The sequence below is a fragment of the Triturus cristatus genome, chromosome 4_2 (genome assembly GCF_964204655.1).
Source record: "Triturus cristatus chromosome 4_2, aTriCri1.1, whole genome shotgun sequence".
NCBI lineage: Eukaryota > Metazoa > Chordata > Amphibia > Caudata > Salamandridae > Triturus > Triturus cristatus.
The window spans coordinates 326,600,471-326,620,409 of NC_140586.1; the positions used below are offsets into that span (position 1 = coordinate 326,600,471).

A 19,939-nucleotide genomic window follows, 5' to 3' on the forward strand; every position below is an offset into this window, starting at 1 on the left:
CGAGTGCCTCTTCGGGCCCTGCACCGACACGTGGATCTAGCTCATCTTCCGAGCCATCTCCCTCGGCCCCAAGGGCCTCTTCGTCGTCTCCTACCTTATCGACGGCATTATCGTCCTCGACATCTACGATACGCTCGTCTTCGGCATCATAGTTGGATTCACGCTCCGAATCCGTATCCGATAGTCCCTCTAGAACTTCAAGGTCCACGACTTCCTCATCTTTGGTCCCGAAGATGTTGTCCGGGTTTGGCGCCGCTTTCTGCGCCTCGAGCCGAGCTGCTCGATGAATGCGAAGAGTTTTCTTCGATCGGAACCTGGAACACGCCATACAGGTGGCTTCGTCGTGTGTTGGAGAGAGGCATTTATTGCACACGGGGTGCACGTCAAAGCAAGCATACTTAGCGTTGCAAAGAGGGCAACGCTTAAAGGGGTAATTTGATGTTTCCATCGTCGATCTCGATCGGGCCTCTGGCGTCGAAGGGCAAACGGCTAACTTCGATGCTTTTCTAGAGAATCAACTGTAGAAAAATACTTGGCGCCGAACGTAAAACAATACCGACGAGTTTAAAAGCCTTTTGGCTTGACAAAAATAAAGTTTTCCTAAATACTCCGAGCTAAGATTAGGACATCCGAACCCAATGGCGGAAAAAAACAATCTAAGGATGGAGAGGATGCCCATGCGCACTGTAGTCCAGGGGAGGAGCCACCTATCTCGTGATACTTCGAAGACTCTTCCAGGACAACAATATGCAATCATCCGGACCCAACACTAGGCGGCGATCTATGCACAGATATGAATTCAGCAGCCCACATGCCTCGAACATACTGTTCCTTAAAAGGTACAGGGTGTACAGAGTCCACAGACCCCAAGGGTTTAACAGAGGTTAAAGTTAGATATAACCTTACTCTCCAAAGTGGTAGCCTGGTCGAGCAGTAAGGCAGTATCAGAGGACGTGTAAAGCATTTGTTGTACACACTCAGTCAGCAAATAGTTCCACACACTCAATAACTGAACTCAAGGCCAATGGTTTGTATATAAAAAATATATGCTTGTTTTATTTTAGAACCAACACTTGGAATTAAAATATACTTTCTCGACAGGAGATGTTTCATAAAAATACTTTTGTAAATGCAATAGACTTTTTAGTAAACAGTTACAAGTAGTTGCAATAAGCAACTCTATTTCTAAACACAATACATTGAGCTCAATGATAAATTCAAATTATATGCAACAGATTACTTTTTAGATTACTTTTGTAATTCCAGGCCTGGATCCTAGATCCAGTCCTGGGTCAGTTCTCAGAATCAGTTGTTAAAAGTCGACTTTGGTACTGTAATGATTTTTAACTAATATTTAGATATTTTAAAAGTTAGCACTTAAAAAATATTTCAGAGCAAACAATCAATGATTCCCTATGGAAGAAAAGTTAGGTTACAGGTACAGTAGGTTATCGTTACTTTTGTAATCCAGTACTGGGTGCCTAGACTCAGTACTGGGACCTTTATCCAAAATAGGTAAGTAATTACGTTTTCAGATGTTATACGATTTTTGAAGAATATTTAGAAATTGCAGAAATCAACACTTAGAAGAAATTTCACAGAAAAACAGTCAATGGTTTCCTATGGAAGAAAAATGAGTTAAAGGTAAGTATAGTTGTGGGTACTTTTCAGAGTCAGTGCTGGGCACCAAGATCCAGCACTGGGAGCTCACCTAAGAGCAGGTGAGTAAATTCGTTTTTGTCACTCGGCTGATTTTTGGTGAAGATTTGAAAAGTCCACACTTAGAACAAAGGTTAGGAAAAAGCCAGTCAATGTTACCCTATGAGGAAAATAGAGTTTGCGGTTTAAGGGTACTCGACTGGCAGAGTTGTGGTTCTGGGCACAGACTCAGGGGTCTCCCAGGGTCAGGTAGGTATAGTTGTTTCACCCTCAGCGAGTCTAGGGCGGCCGGGTGCAGAGAGAGTTAGGCCCAATGTTATCTTATGAGGGATAGGGGGGCCTGGTTTGGTGGCTGCTGTCTGGCAAGCCACGCGGCTGTGGGAGCTGGGCTCCTGGTCACTTACTCAGGGCAAGTGGGGAAGTAGGTTAGAGTAGAGTTTTCACGGCCAGGGCCACTCGGCGGCTGGGTGCAGGGTGCTTTTGAGCCGTCGGGCGCTCAATTGATTTCTATGGGAAATCTCCCGTTTGGAAAAAGACTGCAGGCTCGGGGACGAGGACTCTTCAGGTGCCACCACCACTTCGAGAGGTAAGTTGGGTAGTTGGAGGATAGGTAGATACCCCGGGATTGGGCACAGAGGGCCGTGGGGCGCCGGGTGCAGGGGTGCCTTTTGGTGTCGGATAATCTTACCCTCTGTTGATCGCGGTTGGGGTGGCACTCTGTTCTGAGGCTGCAGGCTTCTTCAGGATTGTCGAGGAGGGTCCTTGGGTGCCGGACTCGGGGTCACAGTCGCCGTGGGGTCGTCCTCGTGGGTTTAGTTCACTCCAGCACCGGCCAGGCTTGGCAGGTGCAGAGTGGGCTGGGATCGCGGTTCCGGGCTGCTGCCAGGGGTGAAAGGTAGGTTCTGAGTAGAGCCTCTACTCATGGGAGTCCCAGGGGATCAGAGTTCAAAGGTAGCCAGGTCTTCCGAGGTTTCTGAGGTTGCTGGCCACAAGAGATGCCGGGTTTGGAGCAGGAGCAGTGCCGAGGTCGACAGGCCGGTAGGGCTGGGGCCAAAGCAGTTGGTGTCTCCCTCTCCTTCGCATCTGCAGGGCAGGTCTTCTTTTCTTCTCGCTCTTCTTGTAGTTTCGGAATCTGGGGAAGGAAGGTTCAGGGTGCCCCAAATACTAAATTTAGGGGCGTTACAGGTAGGTGAAGGCCAGGGACCAATGGGTCCTGTCCTTGTACACCCCCTATCCTGCCTCTCTCCTGTGGGAGGGGGGCAGTAGCCTAATCCTGATAGGGTAGGGCCTTCCATCTTCAAGATGGCGAGAGCCCAGAGATGTGCTTCACCTCGCCTCCCCCACCTGAGGGGTGGGGTGGGCAGGCTGGCACATCCCCTGTCCTTGTATGGGGTTTCCGGCCAAGCTTCCCGCCAGAGTGGGGGGTTGCAGTGGCCTGGGGAAACTCCTAGAGGCGGCAGGCCTTTGAAGCTTCCCTTTGCTCATCCTGGGGGAGGAGATTTATCACCTCACTCAGGATGTGCATTGTTGCAGGCCCGGGAGAGCAGGGGCTCTCCCACCCAGGGGTCCAGCACAGTGTCTGCTGTGTGGCAGCCTGGGCAGCCTCAGAGCAGACGTGGATTGTAGGTTAGTTGTAAGGGGGCATCTCTACGATGCCCTCTGGGGTGCTTGGTACATTAAATCCCACACTGGCATCAGTGTGGGTTTAATGTGCTGAGAAGTTTGATACCAAACTTCCCAGTCTTCAGTGTTGCCATTATGGTGCTGTGGAGCTCGTGTTTGACGAGCTCTCAGCACCATGTACTCTTTAAATGGCAGCACTGCACTTACAGTGCCCGGGAATGGACCTGGGTACTGTAGGGGCACAGGGCTCCTGCTCCTGTGCCCACACCATGGGCATAAGGCACCCAGCCAGAGGGGTGGCTGACATATGCCTTGGCAGTGTAGGTGATGGGCATGGCACACAGATGTGTGCCATGTCGACTCTTCATTTTGTCCTGCACCCAGACACTCAGCCTGCAAAGGCAGTGTGTGTGTGTAAGGGTACAGGGCCTCTAAGGGTGGCACAAGGAGTGCTGCAGCCCTTAGGGGCCTTCCCTGGTCACAAAGCCCTGGGTACCTAGGGTACCATTTACCAGGGGCTGACATGTGGCCAGGGGTTGCCAATTTGGAGGTTGTGTGTTTTAAGGAAGGAACATAGGCCCTGGGCACCTGATTGGCAGGAGTCCAGGGTACACTTAGTCAAAGTATATTCAGCAATTTAGCAAAAAGTGGGGGCATACCATGCAAGAAAGATGGCACTTTCTCACAATGGTGCATGATGGTTTCTAGCTCATCATAATGCGCTCTGTCGTATCTGGCCAATAGCGCTTGAGTGTTGGCGATATGCCATATATTGGCGGCTTGTGACGCAGTGCGCTTCCCTGACGCGTCTAGGAGCTTGGACTCTTTGTCAGGTGTTGGTGCTTCGCCTGCCGCCTGAGAATTTGATCTCTTCCTAGCTGTAGATACCACTAAGGAATCTAGTGGTGCAGGGCCTTTAACGTATGCAGGATCTGTGGGGGCGGCTTTAAATTTTTTCTCTATATGTGGGTTTAGGACCCTAACCCTGACTGGGTCTTTAAAAACCTCTGGTGCATGTTTGATTACTCCTTTTAGCATAGGTAGTATAGCAGTAGACCTATGTGCAGTATCGAAGGTGTCTAGGAGAAAATCTTCCTCTACTGGGTCAGTATGTAGCTCTACCCCGTGATAATGTGCCGCCCTCTGTAGTAGGTGGTGAAAACCGAACGAGTCTTCTGGTGGGGATGGCCTGGATGGATAAAGGTCATTCTGTGGGACATCTGGGATGTCCGGATTGTTATAGTCATCCATGGGTCTGGGGATCCAGTAGGGGTGGGGTCTTGTGGCACATCTGCTGGATCGTAGTAAGGGTCCCCTTGATCATCATGGTCTGGAGACAGGGTCGGAGAACGATGAGGCAGGGGTGGAGAAGGTGGAGGTGGGGAGGGTGGAGGAGGTGGGGAAGGCACTCTGAAAGGGGAGGTAGCACAGTCCTTCCTCAGTGGAGGTGGAGCTGGTTTGTCCAAATGTCTCTTTTTTGAAGACAGTGTCAAATGTCCAGTTTTTGTATCCTTGGTAAGTGTCTTTTGCAGAGGATCTGGTGTGAATAGTTCTTGTGACCCTGGTTGTTCGGTCGGCGCCGAGGTTTTCGGGGCAGACAGCTTTTTAGGATTGTCTGTGCCGTGCTTTTTTGGGACGTCCGATTTCTTGTTCGGTGCCGAGGGAGGCTTCGGCACGGGAGTATCTGCGCCGAGGGCCTTATGAGTTTGGCCGGCACCGAGAGGGCGGGTTTTGACACCGAGGGCTTTGGTGTTGAGCTCGGTGTGGAGGTGGAGGCCGATTTTTTCTTCGGTGCCGAAGGGTGTTTTTCGGCACCGCTGGTAGGCTGGCTCGAGCCCGAGCTGCTGGAAGGCTTAATAGGCTTCTTTACCGGGCCCGAAGGTGGGGTGTTAGAAGCAGTGTCCTTGTTCTTGCCTAGGCTCGAAGGCGAGGCGTGACCGAAGCCTTTTTGGGTATGGGCGCGGGTGTGGGAGGGGGTATAGTACTCACGACCCGCTGCGCCGGGGTGATGTACTCCACATCTGAGTCGTCGGCCTCATAAGCACTGACGAGGTCCTCGTCATCTTCTTCGGTGTGCTGCTGTCCCGGAGCTTCGACGTCGTCCCCGAAGATGTCGACTGGAGCGGAGGTCGAGGAGTGCGCCATGGTGCGTCTGGCCCTTCGATCTCGAATAGTCTTTTTCGATCTAAAAGACTTGCAGGTGGGACAGTCTCGAGCCTCGTGTTCAGGGGAGAGGCAGAGGTTGCACACCTCATGAAGATCGGTGTGGGGGAATTTGGACCCACATCGAGGGCACTTCTTGAAGGGAGTTCTTTCCATCAGCCGAGACCGGAGCCGGGATCGGCCTGAAGGCAGCCGTCGACGACTGGAATCGAAGAAGTGTCGAAGAGAAGGTGATTAAGATGATTTGTTATCTGAAAAATCTTGATGAGCGATGATTTTGCGTCGATCGTTGAACTGGAAAAGTTCGGAACCAGAGCGCGAAGTATTACATCCAAGCCCGATGGCGGAAAAAAACAATCTGAGGATGGAGCCGAAGCCCATGCGCAATACGAACCAAAGGAGGAGTCACCGACCTCGTGACTTCCAAAGACTTTCCAAGAGGAAAAACAAACTGCAAACATCCGGGCCCAACACCAGATGGCGATCTATGCAAAAGTGTATAATCTGCAGCTCATATGCCTCTAACAGTATATTTTAATACCTGTTGGTTCTAAAATAAAACAAGCATATATTTTTTATATATAAACCATTGGCCTAGAGTTCAGTTATTGAGTGTGTGAGACCATTTGCTGACTGAGTGTGTACAACAAATACTTTACACTGTCCTCTGATACTGCCTTACTGCTCGACCAAGCTACCACTTTAGAGAGTAAGGTTATATCTAACTTTAGCCGCAGCCAAACCTCTGGGGACTGTGGACTCTGTACACCCTGTACCTATTTGGGAACAGTATATACAGAGCCACTTTCTCACAGGCTTCCTTGGTTCTAGGAAATAAAATGATTACAAATTATTTTTAAACAAAAACAATTAGTCTGAAGTTCAGTCTTTGAGTGTGCAAATTAATTTGCTGACTGAGGGTGTACAACAAATGCTTCACACTGTCCTCTGATAAAGCCTTACTGCTCGACCACACTATCACAAATCGAGAGTAAGGTGCTATCTATTTTAGTCCCTGCCTACCTTTCGGGTTCCACTGGACTCTGTGCACACTATAGCTCACTTTGGTATAGTATTTACAGAGCCAGCTTCCTACAACTTTCTTACCCTTTTCTCGACTTCGGGCATCCATCGACACCTGGCCTTTTCAGCAGCATGTCCGCCTGAGGTGTCCTTGGGTAGGGACGAAAGGGGCTCTTTCGACTTCAGCTTGCCTTTTGTCGGCGAGAACTTCAGCGCTGCGGTAGTTTTTGGGACCCGTGAGTCTGTTTGATGGCAATAACTTCCTTTAACGTCCGAGTCTCCTCCCGCGGCGATGCGGTCATCCTCCTCGTTTGACAAACATTATGAAGCTACTGGACAGCATACAAATCAAATCCAGATAGTATCTAGCCTTCAGCAGTGTTCGTCAGGGCAGTGGCACTGCCTGAGAGTCGTACTATAACAGAGGCTGCACATTAGTTACTTCATAAGGTAGCTCTGGATCTGAAATGTGGCTGTATTGGGTGAGAAATTAGCACCTTTGGAGCTGAAACCAGCATTTGAGCTGTTGGAAAAGATATCGCCTACCGAGCAGGCGATGTTGCCTACTGAGCAGGTGCACAGGTATGGGCCGGCACTGGCTGGGCCTAATGTGGTCAATCTGCACCAGGGCAAGCCTCGCCAGCCTACGTCCAACTGCGGGCCACAGCAGATCCATTGGGCCTGAAGTTGCTCTAGATGTCTACTAACCTATGGATTCCCAGCCCACCGTCAAACTTTTCAGATGTAAGGAATCCCTCCTGACAAAAATTTCTAGAAAATGGATACTCCTCTTCGACAACCATAAATGCCCGGATTTTCCTCGTAAAATCTTATTTACGTTGGGGAAACATTATTTAACTGTTTCACCTGTTAATCCACCTATCAATTCACTCATCCATCCCTTTACTGTATTTTACCTGCCCACCCCCCTATTCATTAACTCATCCTTTCACCCACTCATTCATCCACATACTCATTTGCCCACATCAACAACATGGGAATTAGGTTTTATAGCCTATTGTACAGAAAAATAACTTACAGCAGCAGACTTCACTCTTGCCTCTCTCATGGGAATGCATAATTAAAGCAAACCCAACTGGTGGATGCCTCCTCATGAACTGTCTTAACCTTTAGCTTGATGAAAATCTCAAGCATTGACAAAGCCAATTATTAGTATATGTAGTTCCTCATTACCAAGTGGCTATTAAGTGCTTGCCAGTTGTACGTAACAAAGTGTACAACTTACACCAACTCATCTAACTGTTAATCAGGGGGTTAGCCTCATAAATACTGGTCTTTAACAGGAAAGCAAAATTGTTACCATAAATCATAATATTTTCGAACTATTGGTACCAAAGCACTCTGATGTCTGGAGCCCTTGCCCCAAATCCTACCTAGGAACAAGGTTCAATAAAGAAAATAAATAGGCATGCAATTATCTTCAAGCATATTATTTTTTGCACATCACATTGTCAGCCATATTGTCGGCACCCAAACAGGAAAATAAAGAAGGAATATTGAAAGGAAGGGCAAAAAGTATGGATGAATGAGTAGGTGGAATGAGTATGTGGATGAACAAGTGGGTGAAAGGATGAGTGTAACAAAAAAAAAAATACAGAAAACATTGCTCGGGGAAAAAAGAAAATATTGTATGTGGGAAATAAGTCTCACTGAAATATAATGCATATAACTTTAATGTGAGATGAAACAATAAACACATTCTCCCCTATTCTGAGCACTTTGAACTCCATAACACGAAGTTCAACGGTCATAAAGAGTCGAAGTATGCAATACTTAATTCTCTTATTTAGCACAAAGTGAGTTGCGCAGGATCACACAACTGGCAAGAGTGAAGTTAGGTTGAAAACACAAAAGCCTCTGGTGCAGAGGTCTCTGCAACTCATCTGCTCACACCCCCGACCTGTTTAATGAATGTGTTTACGACAAGTGAAATTCTCAGACCTGGTTACTTACATAAATGTCAAGGGTGTGCGAAAGGTATGCAGCTGGCACCATAGTGGACCTTTTTTTTGTTTTTAAATATACCCCTTTTAGTCGGCAGTATAACAGATTTTTTAAATGAGCAAAATCTTTAAGAAGGAATAACGTATTGTGGGAAATATCTTCAGGAACATTCCTATAGATAGGAATCTGTGAGTGTACGTTTGCGTGTATAGCTGCGAGATTAAAAGCCAGGACATGGTGATTAAGGCGGAGGGAGGAGGCAGCTTACTTACTTACTTGCTGCGAAGCTTCTGTTGCCTTGGAAACAAGGAAACAGCTAGGAGACCCCCAGTGCAGAAGCAGCCACAAGGAAGAAGCACGGAAAGATCAGGTGAAAATACACAGAAGCAACAATGACGAAGACCAAAAGAGACAACAGGACAGAGTGCGAGGCAGTGGCGACCATACTGAATATTGAAGCACTTCAAAGCGTTCCACAGGTGCATAGTTACGCCCCAATTCCTGGCATTTCTGGATACTCATCCTGCAGTCTCTCTAATTGGAGGACAGTAGTTGACTCTGGATTCTTTTGCCATGTCCTCCAACCCAAAATCTGTCCGAGATGCCACTATTTGGAATCCAAAACGCAGACTAATCATTTTCGATTCCAGTTCCAGGTCGAAGGGGCAATGCGCAACCCCCTTTCAATAACTCCACGGTCCAATGGTGGTCGCGACCCACAGAGTGAAGACCTCTGCTTTAAATGGACCTGGAATCGTTGCAGCATGGTCTCACTGAAGGCCTATAACTGCTGCAGGCTTAGAGGCAGACCAGCTAACTCTGGTGCGTTGGGACCAGCATCGGGATAGGCTTCGAGCTGGACAGGAGTTGGATCCTTCACATGCTGACTATGTGACTTCTACCCGGTGCTGAAATGATAGGAGTGAGAAGAATAGCACTTAGACTTCTTATGCTTATGACGAGACTGACACTGAAATACGCAAGGACGGCAACCTGGAGCAGGACCATGACCTGGAACAGGAGCAGGTCTGGGACTTGGGAGTGTGACCTGCCTTTTTTCTTAGGCTCGGCGATGTACTGCTTCACCTTACGCTTCCTGATCGCTTTTGGGTTAATTAGGGAGCATTTATCACAAGACTTCGAGTAATGCTTGGACTATAGCACCATAGGAAGATATAGTATTGGTCTGTAATAGATATTTGCTTCCTGCAGAAGCAGCACAATTTGAAGCATGAGTTCTTCAGCAGAGGCAATGTCCTAGCACATTTTCTAGAAAAAATGAGTCAAAATTTTAATTTCAGAGCCAGCGGTGCAGCTTTATCTGTGTTTCTAAAGGCTGACCGCTTCAAAATGGCACCATGACTATGCGGGTGTCTGTTTTGACAGCCTTTTAAAGGACATTTGTCATCAGCACTGAAATACATTGATATACTTGTTGGACTTCAGGGCCGTAGTAATAGTCTTATATACATCATAAACACACAATAAGCAAGTGTTTAATGCACTGCATGGTGTTTAATCACCACTGTGACAAAGAGGGGATCAAGTCTTGCACATAACTGGTTTAAATAGAAAGACACTAAACTGTCAGAATTGATCTTCGAAATGTAGAACAAAGTCTGATTTTAAATCAACCATTTTGCAAATCAACAGATATTACAAAATACCTTTAATGAAGGGAAGGGCTGTGAGTTATTGCAGAGTACAATCCGACTCAAGTAGATTCGGTCACAAGTGAAGACCAGAGCCATCTAGGATTCAAGCTAAGAAGGACACTCTGGGATTGTTTTAGGGCCAAACCACCAGAAAGTGATGTAAAGTGGGAAGGGTTGTCCTGTGGGAACTGTTTCCCCCTTAGCTAGTGAGTGCTCACATCCAACAAACATGAAGATGGCATAAAAGTGGCATCCCTGAAACTCAGTCCTCAGATCACTACTGCATTGGAAAGACAACACAAAGACTGCCCTGCTGCTCTCTAAGACCCAGCAAAAACTGAACTGCACCTGGCTGCACCCAAGCTACCTGCAAAGAGGACTGTGCCTGCTGTGCCCACTCAGAAGAGAGTTCCACTTGTGCAAGGACAGGAGTGGTTATAAGGGTTAGGTGACTAGCTCCCTGTTAAGCTTCAGGACAACAAAAGCTAAGGAAGCCTGCACCCTTTAGAGCCCAGTTGGGAAGCTGAAGTGCAACCTGGGAGACACCATCACACGGTTTCCCCAAGGTCGCTGGTCCTGTGACCCAAGGTCAGAGTGGACTCTGAGCACCAGAAAAAGAAGATTTGCTAAGCTGTAAGGAACCACTGTGACAGCTATGACGAGGAGACCAGTTGCCCATTGGCGACTGCACTGGTACATCATGGGAGATAGAGTCTTGAGGCAAGACACTGCCTGACATTTTGGATACCAAGGTGGCCCCGGGAACACTCAATGCATCTCTTCAGCATTCTGTATCCTCAGCCTCAGGATTACTTCTTTCCTGTCCCGCGGTAAAAAATAAAAATACAGGGAGGACCCCGAGACTGCTTGAAATGATAAGGCAACAGTCACCCTGGACATCAGTGGTCCCTCGACTGCCTCAACCCGTTGCTGCCCATCCACGTGGAAATTAGTAGACTTTCTTGCCTGTTGGCTCAGAAACCGCTAGGCAAGTTACAATGATATATTGCATTCTTTTTAAAGTGAACTACAGTGTATTTATTTACCTTTGAAAAATCATATGTCCAGTTTCCCTCGATAGATTTGTCATTTTGGTGTCTACTTAAATATAAAAATACAACCTATTTTTATAAATTGGTATCAGATTTTTATTGTGTTGTGTTTCTTACCTATTGACTGTTTTAGTACTTCGAAATGCTTTACACTTGTTCCTTTGACTAATCCGGACTGTTCTGCGCTACAGCTAACCAGGACTGATCCAAAGCTTTTGTTAAAGAAGCTAACTGGACCTGATAGAGACTGCAACATATGTACATGGTGAGGTCTCACAATCACAACACATAACCCACTTTACAACAATTTGGACATGGAAGAGTGATTTTGTTACTTCAGCTTGCATATCACTCTAGTACAACCGATGACACTACAAAACACAGGTAGTACCTCACTGTATGAAGCCAATATTAACTATGTGAGGAAGTCCCTAAGGTGCAAAAGCAGTATCTGATTGGCAACATAATGGATCATAGTAGGGGGGAGTCATACATTAGGTCATGCTAGTGGAGACTATGCACATCACAAATTCCACTGTAACACAATTATAAGTACTTAGGATGAAACTACACATTACCTTGCCAGCTGGAGGCATCATGCCGTGCTGGGAGCCGGTGGAAATCATTCCGCGATAGTTCTGGCTCGCTTGGACGTTGCGTGTTAAATTCTGATGCTGAGCTTGGGGCGAAGGTTGCAGAGACTGTGGCAAAGCGATCAGAGGTTGTCCACCCGTTGATCCAAAATTGGCAAGGGATAGCTGAGATCCTTGCAAAGGTACTGTCATCTGAGCAAGAACACAAAACATGTTCATATTGGAATTGCAGGCCACGAGCAATGTCAATATTACCTGGGGTTCACACTCATTTTTAGTTTCTCAAAAAGTATCTCTGCAACTACATTCCATTTCAGTGTTTGACAATTCCCTCATGACCCAGTGCCAAAGGAGGAAAGGAAAGACTGTTCTGTCACAAAGTTGTAAACTTTATTTGGCTTTGATACAGACCTTCATAAAAAGATTAACACCTCACATTACAATCATAACAATCAAAGATACAGGATTTATATACTTTAAATCAATTGAAGCTTTAAAAACATTTACAATACTTGAAAATCTGTAAGCAACTAAAGACAACGTAGGAGAGACTACAAAATCTAGAGGCATTTTTGAGTTCACAATATTGTCTAGAAATCTTCCGAAGGTATCTCCACTGCAGCTGTAAGAGCTGAGTAAAGAAAACCTGCTCAACATCTTGCACTAAGGTGCTGCACAATTTGAAAATTCATTCTGAATGCAGCACTTTCACTTCTAATGACAGTGTTTCAAAGCACAAGTTAAGAAAAAACACACCAGGGTCTGCATTATACATGCGGTGCATTTCCCTTCATTGCTCTGGGCGCACCTTTTAAAAGGTGCGCCCAGCGCAATGAAGGAGAATGCACCGAATTATGATGAATCAGCTACCCTAAGGGCAGCGCATTCAGGTGAAAAACGAAGCAGCTGCTTTGAAGCCACTCCATGTTTAGACAATGCAGGCGGCAACCCACCATTATTGATCCCATGGTCAGTGACTGCATCCGCCTGCAAGGGGATGTCCGAGGGGTGTCCATAGGACCACCTTTCCCCCTCCAAAGGGCTGCTCTCAGGTAGGGGACACGGACAATGCCCCACCTTTTGGGTGGCCCACTGTCAGTGAGCTTTCTCAGAGCTTCTTTGCCTTCAAGGCCGCATCTGTAATACGGCGCGGTCGCAGAGGCAAAGGGATCCCCTCATTTCAATGGGGCACGCCCCCAGGCACACGAGGGGAGTCCCCCTGAAGTTAGAGCTGGCGCCTTGTGTGCCAGGGCTATCAGTATTACAGAAAAGGCCGCACAAGCGTCTGCGGCTCTTTCTGCAATACCAAAGTGCCCTGTGGGTGCACAAAGTGGGCGCAAACGCCTGTTGCGCAACGGGGCACTTTATATAATACGGCCCCAGGATGTGTGATTTAACAAAAAAATAAGCGTCGTTCAGTCTTCCACGTATTAAATACCGAATATACTGCAAGCAGGGGCTGTGTTTTTGAAGAAATGAGACAGCACATCATTAGAACGACTACAGACTATTTTAGACCGCTCTAAGTTTTTTTCGAATCTGTTTAATCTGTGCAATTTGAAACCTTTACGTCTATTCTAGTTCTACTAGAACACAATTACAAATCTTATTAATACACTATCTTAATTTAACATAAGCCCACTATTTATCACTTACTTCCAGCTCAATGTTCCTTCTTTCACTTTCTTTACTTGATACCAAGTCTTCTCATAAGCTGAATAGACAAGCTGTTACATAACCCCATTAACATTGGCTATATTCTACCTTCAATGGATTTGTATTTTGTTATTTTCTTACATGGAATGCATTTGACCGCCAGCACTTTTGTCTTGAAAATGTTTTCAAAGGGAAATTTAACCTATTCGATCTAAAGAAATGTAAAAGCTTTGAACGATAGCCACAGTGGAAATTGTCCAGCTAGAGACATTTTAAAGGTGCTGATTTGTGTTAAAATGCTTCGTAAGACTCATTTCGAAACCTGTATCCGGTTAGCAGCTTTAACATTTCCCAATTGCATGTGACACCTACTAATGGACATTTAAAAAATGCCCATTACTTCTAATTTTGCAACATTCATTTTTTAACTAATGCAGAGCAGAATATTCCATAATGTGTTTCAAGCCCCTGCAAACCAGTTGTGGGAAGGGAGGATTGGGGGCGATCAAATGCAAAAAGGACAATACATCAGAATTTTTAAGTTGATCCTGCTAACTGTAGGTGGAAACGTTCAATGCTTTTATCCATATCAGAATTTCAGAAATGTGTACTGAAAATAAGAAAGGTATAAGGATTGACTGAAGGCATTGGCTCTGTTAGTCCCACACTCAATATGCATGAAGACTAAGACACACACATTACTCAGCCTCTGCTCCCCTCAAACGGCCATATTTATGCACATTTTTGACAGATTCTGAAAGCAACAAATCAATCGGGCTTGATAGCAGAAAGAAGTAATCAATGGGGTGTGCCCACCTCATAAGAAGCTTGTTTACATGCTACTAATACTCTGCAAATCACAATTTTACCTTTTGATAGGGATTGAAGAACAGACCCTGAACTCCATTCTTGCAGGATTGGCCAGTATTTGGCAATGCCGTTTCAGTATCCGTTCGGCCAGTTTGTAGGCACACAAACTCAGCAGGCATAGACTGGGAGAGCCATTTTCTTTCAGGAGTAGGTGTCATCTCTGGACCAGTTCTCACCTGGCTCAGGTATCTCCACTAAAGAATTGGAGGAAAATATTTAGGCGTTTTCATGGTGTATTTTCTCACTGCAAGTTTATTAAAATTCTTGCGTTGTTTTCATTAAAACACTTATCGCTTACCAGTTGATAGCTGGACTGCCTCAAGAAATGTCACAAATAGTAGGTGAAGGCTTTAGAGGTGGTCAAAGATGAGAGCTACACAGAAAGCATAACAGTCCTAGCAACAATGGTCACACCCTAGCACTAGTATTACTGAGAGCAACTGCAGGATAGAAAAGCAGTGCTGCTGCTAACGGTCAACATATCTGAGCAGAACTACTAACACCAGACATAAGAGAAACAGCCTCAGCTGTTGACCTAAGTAGCAGTCGTAGAGTAAAACGTTGGTACTACCAGCAGCTGCCACACCATAGAAGCAGCACAACCAGCAGCATTGATACCATAAAAACGTTAATGGTCATCACAGTTTAAGAGCAGTACAACCAGTAGCAGTCATAGCACAAAAAAGTAGAGCCACTTAGTCATTACACCTGAATAGCATTCCTTCCTGGAACACTGGTATACAAAGTGGTATTATAAGGAGACCCCATAACTGAAAGCAGCAATGTTACCAATACCGGTCAACAAGTAATTACCACCAGAGTTGAGGGTGTAAACAACAATTAATAAAAAGGAAATCTAATAGGACAAATATCTTTATTGCTTTGTCATACTATCTAGTGGTTACGTAATAACCAAGGGATTCACAGGAACATCATCACATGACAGAAAGCCCTGATATTTTCTGCGTAACAATTTGTTGTGGTGTTGCTTTCTTCTGACAAAAGGCACATGAATTTTGAGATCTTCCGAAAGGAACAACCAATAAATAAAATACTTTTTCCTCAACGTACCTTAACCTGCCTAATTGTTTGTCTATACAGGACAGCAAATGGGAATGGCACTACCTTGAACAATTTAATTGCCTACTTTCAGCTGCAAGGTTCTAAGCTTCTCATTCGTGATGTCTCTGGATGAACTTGCCTTCTAAAAGAATTCCTGCTTCACCTTTGTCTTAAGCAAGTGTCACTGGGCACCATATCCTTGATTTAATTCACTATAGATCCAACAGCGTTTCACTGCTTTGATACTCCTTCCTTGGACTGGCAAACTGCTCTGCTCCCCCCTCCCAAAAAATATACCAGGACATAACCCCTTTCATTGCTGCTCCTATACCTACTCTCATTCACCAACAGTCAAGAATAACTCTGTTCAACATTTAACCTGCACTAAGGCATAATTTACCTAGCTTTGTAACAGATGCTCAAGAGAACCATAGCTAGATTTTGGCCACCTTGGAGAACGTTCCTCGGACAGCTATCCCCTTCACTTCTTTTTAAAGAATTTTTCTCAAAGATGCCTCACTCCGTTTTTTCATAACATGTCCATTTTAAAATAAAGTATGATGAACTTAATACAATAAGGGGATAAAGCACAGCCATCTGATGCAAGCAGCAACATACAGCAGTTCACATCCCCATTCAGTGGGTGGTTAATATGTTTTAACTATTTTACTTAGTCACCTTTTTGCTTTAGTTTATTTTCGTCAGTACTTCCTCTCTGCAGGGAAGCCTTGCAGGAGGAAGAGGCGCTGCTGGGCTCTAGTTTTTCTTCTTTTGCCGCCCACCCCAACACTGTTTCTGGTGTCATCGCATCTTAGCCATGCCCCCTTTAGAGGTGGGCTATTTAAGGATATAATCTGCATGTCCAATCAGTAGGCTTGCCTAAGGCAAGCCTGACTGCACACAGACAGCACCAGGGACCTCTAAGCAAAACGTGTCCCTGGAACTCGGAGAGATAGCATTTATGCTACCTCATGTCTGGCGGCGGGACTATTTCTATTTTTACACAGATCGTGCAGTGTAATCTCACAGAACAAACTATAGCTGGCTGTGAGGTGGCCTGTTCACGTAGGCCTGTGCAAGTAAATTCTTGTTTTCTGGGGTCTTGATTTATCAGCCGCTGGGTCCGACCTCTAGTTTCATCGCCCCTTTGGCAGAGGTCCTGCCTCGACTGGTCCTTCACAACTCTAACTTTACTATTTTTGGGGACTTTAATCCCCATCTTGAGGATTCAGCCCAATGGTTACGGCGCTTGTTGCTGATTTAGCAGGTGTTGGGAAACGAGGCAGCATCTGTGAGGTCTGCACAAATAACATGACTACATTTGTCCTTCACTGGGAACCAAACACCCAATAGTAGCGCCGGACTCTGAGGGTAGCTTTGCAGAGCAGTTGGAGGCTTACTCAAGGGAGGTGGTGTGGGCTAGTAATCGCCATTGGCAGGTGCGCAAAAATAACACTCAATAATTGATTGTCCAGTCTGTACTTTGCTTTATAAAAGTAAGAGTACACTTATTAAACACACACACTACTCAATACTATGCACCAATTTACAAATATACATAAGTTGTTGGAATTACTTTGTGACATTGCATAACATCTCCACCCCTCCCGCGGAGGTCTAGTACCACCACTCCCATGTATGCACATCAACTTACCCCCTATGCAGTTACTCGAACATAACCTGGAGCGAGGGCCCTGCGCACTGGCACCATCCCAGTGGCGACCCACCCCATTACCTCAACAAGCATTAAAAAGGGGTAAACCTGCCTTGGTGACATGACCCTGACTGAGCATCTCCTACTGACCATAAAGTATGCACCTCTATATCTTAAGGGCTAGCAGTCTGGGGTCTTCACCTAAGCGCAGCAGCAAGAATCCATGATTACGCACACTTTAGAATGACAGAACTCATCACCTGGGTTGATCATCTGAATGCATTGCAATTACAGCCCCTAAAGGCATCACAGATGAAATCACAGGATTACGCATATACAGCCAGACACCCTAGCAGGACTGTCTGGCAACATAACCCCACTTGGCTTATAACATCACTTTACACATGTGACCTTCAGTCCCTCTAAAAGAAATAACGTTAGTAAATGCACTTCAGGTGCAATTACACCTCTTCACCTCCAGGGGATGCCCTTCTCCAGACATCCCCAACTCAGCCCTTCACTCCTTGATGCACTTCGCCATACACCCCCCAGCTGTAGAACAAAAGTTCCAGCCTAGGAGGAGTTTCAATGCAGGATGAGCCCTTGAGGGGTAGTTTCTTTTAGGTCCCCATGACACTTAGGGTGGGACTCTTCTTCGTGCTGAGGGAGATTGCGTTCCTCCAGCAGTTCCCCCAGCCCCTTTGCACTCACTTGTTGGTGTCCCCGTCCTCCTGGGGCCACCACGAGCAGAGAAACGGGAAGGGTTGCAGTCAGGCCAGTCCTGACGCCGCAAAGCATTATGGGGCGATTTTCCTTCAGCCCCGTGCATATTAGAACAGCAGCTCTCCCGCTGTGACGGGGAGAGCCGCGCAGCCTGCTTTGTATCATGGGGGCCCGGTCCCACCCGGGCCCTCCTGCATCTATCCCACTCGCTGGGGGGCCCGGTCCCACCCGGACCCCCAGGTAAGTGTATGCGGCTCGGGGAGCCCACCCCCAGCCGCTTCTCTCTAATTTTCGGGGCCCGGTCCCACCCGGGCCCCTGGCTCCTCCTCCATGTCCTCTTCACGGGGGCCTGGTCCCACCCGGGCCTTCCGCAGCTTTGGCACTTTCAGGATGAGGGTGCAGCCCAGGAAGCCCACCCCCAGCTGCACCGGCTGGCTCCCGGCCCGGCCCGCACTCGTGTGCGGCCTCCAGTGCGGCTCTTCTGGTCTGCCCGCTCTGGCGGGCAGACGTTCGGATCTTCGCCGGCTTCTCCAGCCCTCGCCGGACTCCGGGGGGAGTGTGACGACACTTCCCCCACCACGCCTGCCATCACCGCTGGGCCCGGAGACGGGGCCCCGGGCCCTCTTCACAGGGAGTGCGATGGCGCCCCCCGCCTTTACTTCTTCAGGGATGGGCTTCCTTTGGTTCGTATTGCGCATGGGCTTCGGCTCCATCCTCAGATTGTTTTTCGCCAACAGGGAAAGATGGAGCATAGTAATAACAGTGAAGAAACCCATGTGTGTTGTATCTAAATAAGATAGACTGGAACAGATACAGGTAGCCGGGGAGGCGGGTGGGCGTGTGTAGATCTGCAGCTCTACATGCCAAGAACAGATGCATACTGGTAAGTAGCATATTCCGTTCGAGGCATACGAGCTGCAGATTACACACTTTTGCATAGACTATATAGCAGTTCCCAACCTTAGCGGCGACCACCGGTATCTGTTGCAGTGGTTTGAAATAGTGTTTTTAATACAGCCTGGCCCACACTAGCTTGTTGCTTGGTTTGCACATCTACACAGTAATGTTTAGTGAAAGTGTGCGGTGTTGACCATGTAGCTGCCTTGCTGATATCATCTAATGGGATGTTCCCTAGAAAAGCCATAGAAACCCCTATCTTTCTTGTAGAGTGGGCTTTAGGGGGAACAGATAGCGTGCGTTTTGCTTTGTGGTAGCCAATCTGTATGCATTTTACAATCCACCTAGCTATCCCTGATTTAGAGATGGGGTTGCCTTTATGAGGTGGAGAGAAAGAGACAAACAATTGCTTTGTCTTCCTGAAAGGTTGTGTTCTCTGGATATAGTAAAGCAAGGCCCTTTTAACATCCAGTGTGTGTAGAGCCCTTTCTGCAACAGTTTGAGGTTGCGAGAAAAAAAACGGTAATTCTACCGATTGGTTTAGATGAAAGGGTGAGATGACTTTGGGTAGGAATTTTGGGTTGGTACGTAGGACAACCTTGTTCGGGTGCATTTGGAGAAAAGGTTCTTGTATAGTAAGTGCTTGTATTTCACTGACCCTTCTAAGGGAGGTGATGGCTACAAGAAAAGCTGTTTTCCATGTGAGGAATTGCAGTTCGCATTTATGCAAGGTTTCAAAAGGCGGTCCCATTAGCCTTGTGAGCACTATATTCAAGTTCCACACAGGTGAGGGTGGCGCTCTGGGGGGAATTATTCGTTTTAGTCCTTCCATGAAGGCTTTAATGGCAGGCACTCTGAAAAGTGATAGGTGCTGTCTGTTTTGTAATTAAGCGGCAATTGCTGCGAGGTGTAGCCAAATGGATGTATATGCTAGGTTACAACTTTGTAGGTGTAGTAAGTAGCATATGATGTGCTGTATGGATGCGTCTAAAGGGTTGATTGTGTTGTTATGGCAATAAACACAGGGCTCGACAAATCCACTCGCCCGCTCGCATTTGCGAGGGAGAATTGATGAGGACGAGCTATTTTTAGGTCCTACTCGCCCTTTCTGGCGAGTAGGAAGAGAAACTGACTTTTGTCCTCTGTCTGTGAAAACAAAGCAAAAGTGACAAGATAAGATTTAAATGCATTTTTATTGCTCACAAAGGGAATGAGCAATAAAAATGCCTTTAAATCTTGTTATCTTGTCACTTTTGCTCAGTTTTCAGAGACGGAGGTCAAGTAGGTTGAAGTGAGGTCGAGGGGATTTTCCAAGGCACTAGACCTGCAGGACTAGTACCATTT

The 19,939-nt window shown here is 46.6% G+C and overlaps 1 protein-coding gene across 3 annotated transcripts in view; it reads right to left on the reverse strand.

Annotated features, from left to right (window-relative positions):
• Positions 1–19,939, reverse strand: part of PRRC2C (proline rich coiled-coil 2C) — a 1,321,979-nt gene that overhangs the window by 104,367 nt on the left and 1,197,673 nt on the right. For all 3 annotated transcript variants that reach the window (XM_085601696.1, XM_085601697.1, XM_085601695.1), the window contains exons 30-31: positions 14,259–14,453; positions 11,719–11,925 (exon numbers count right to left, since the gene is read on the reverse strand). In XM_085601696.1, the coding sequence (XP_085457822.1) occupies positions 11,719–11,925; positions 14,259–14,453 (402 nt within the window). The remainder of the gene's footprint in view (positions 1–11,718; positions 11,926–14,258; positions 14,454–19,939) is intronic.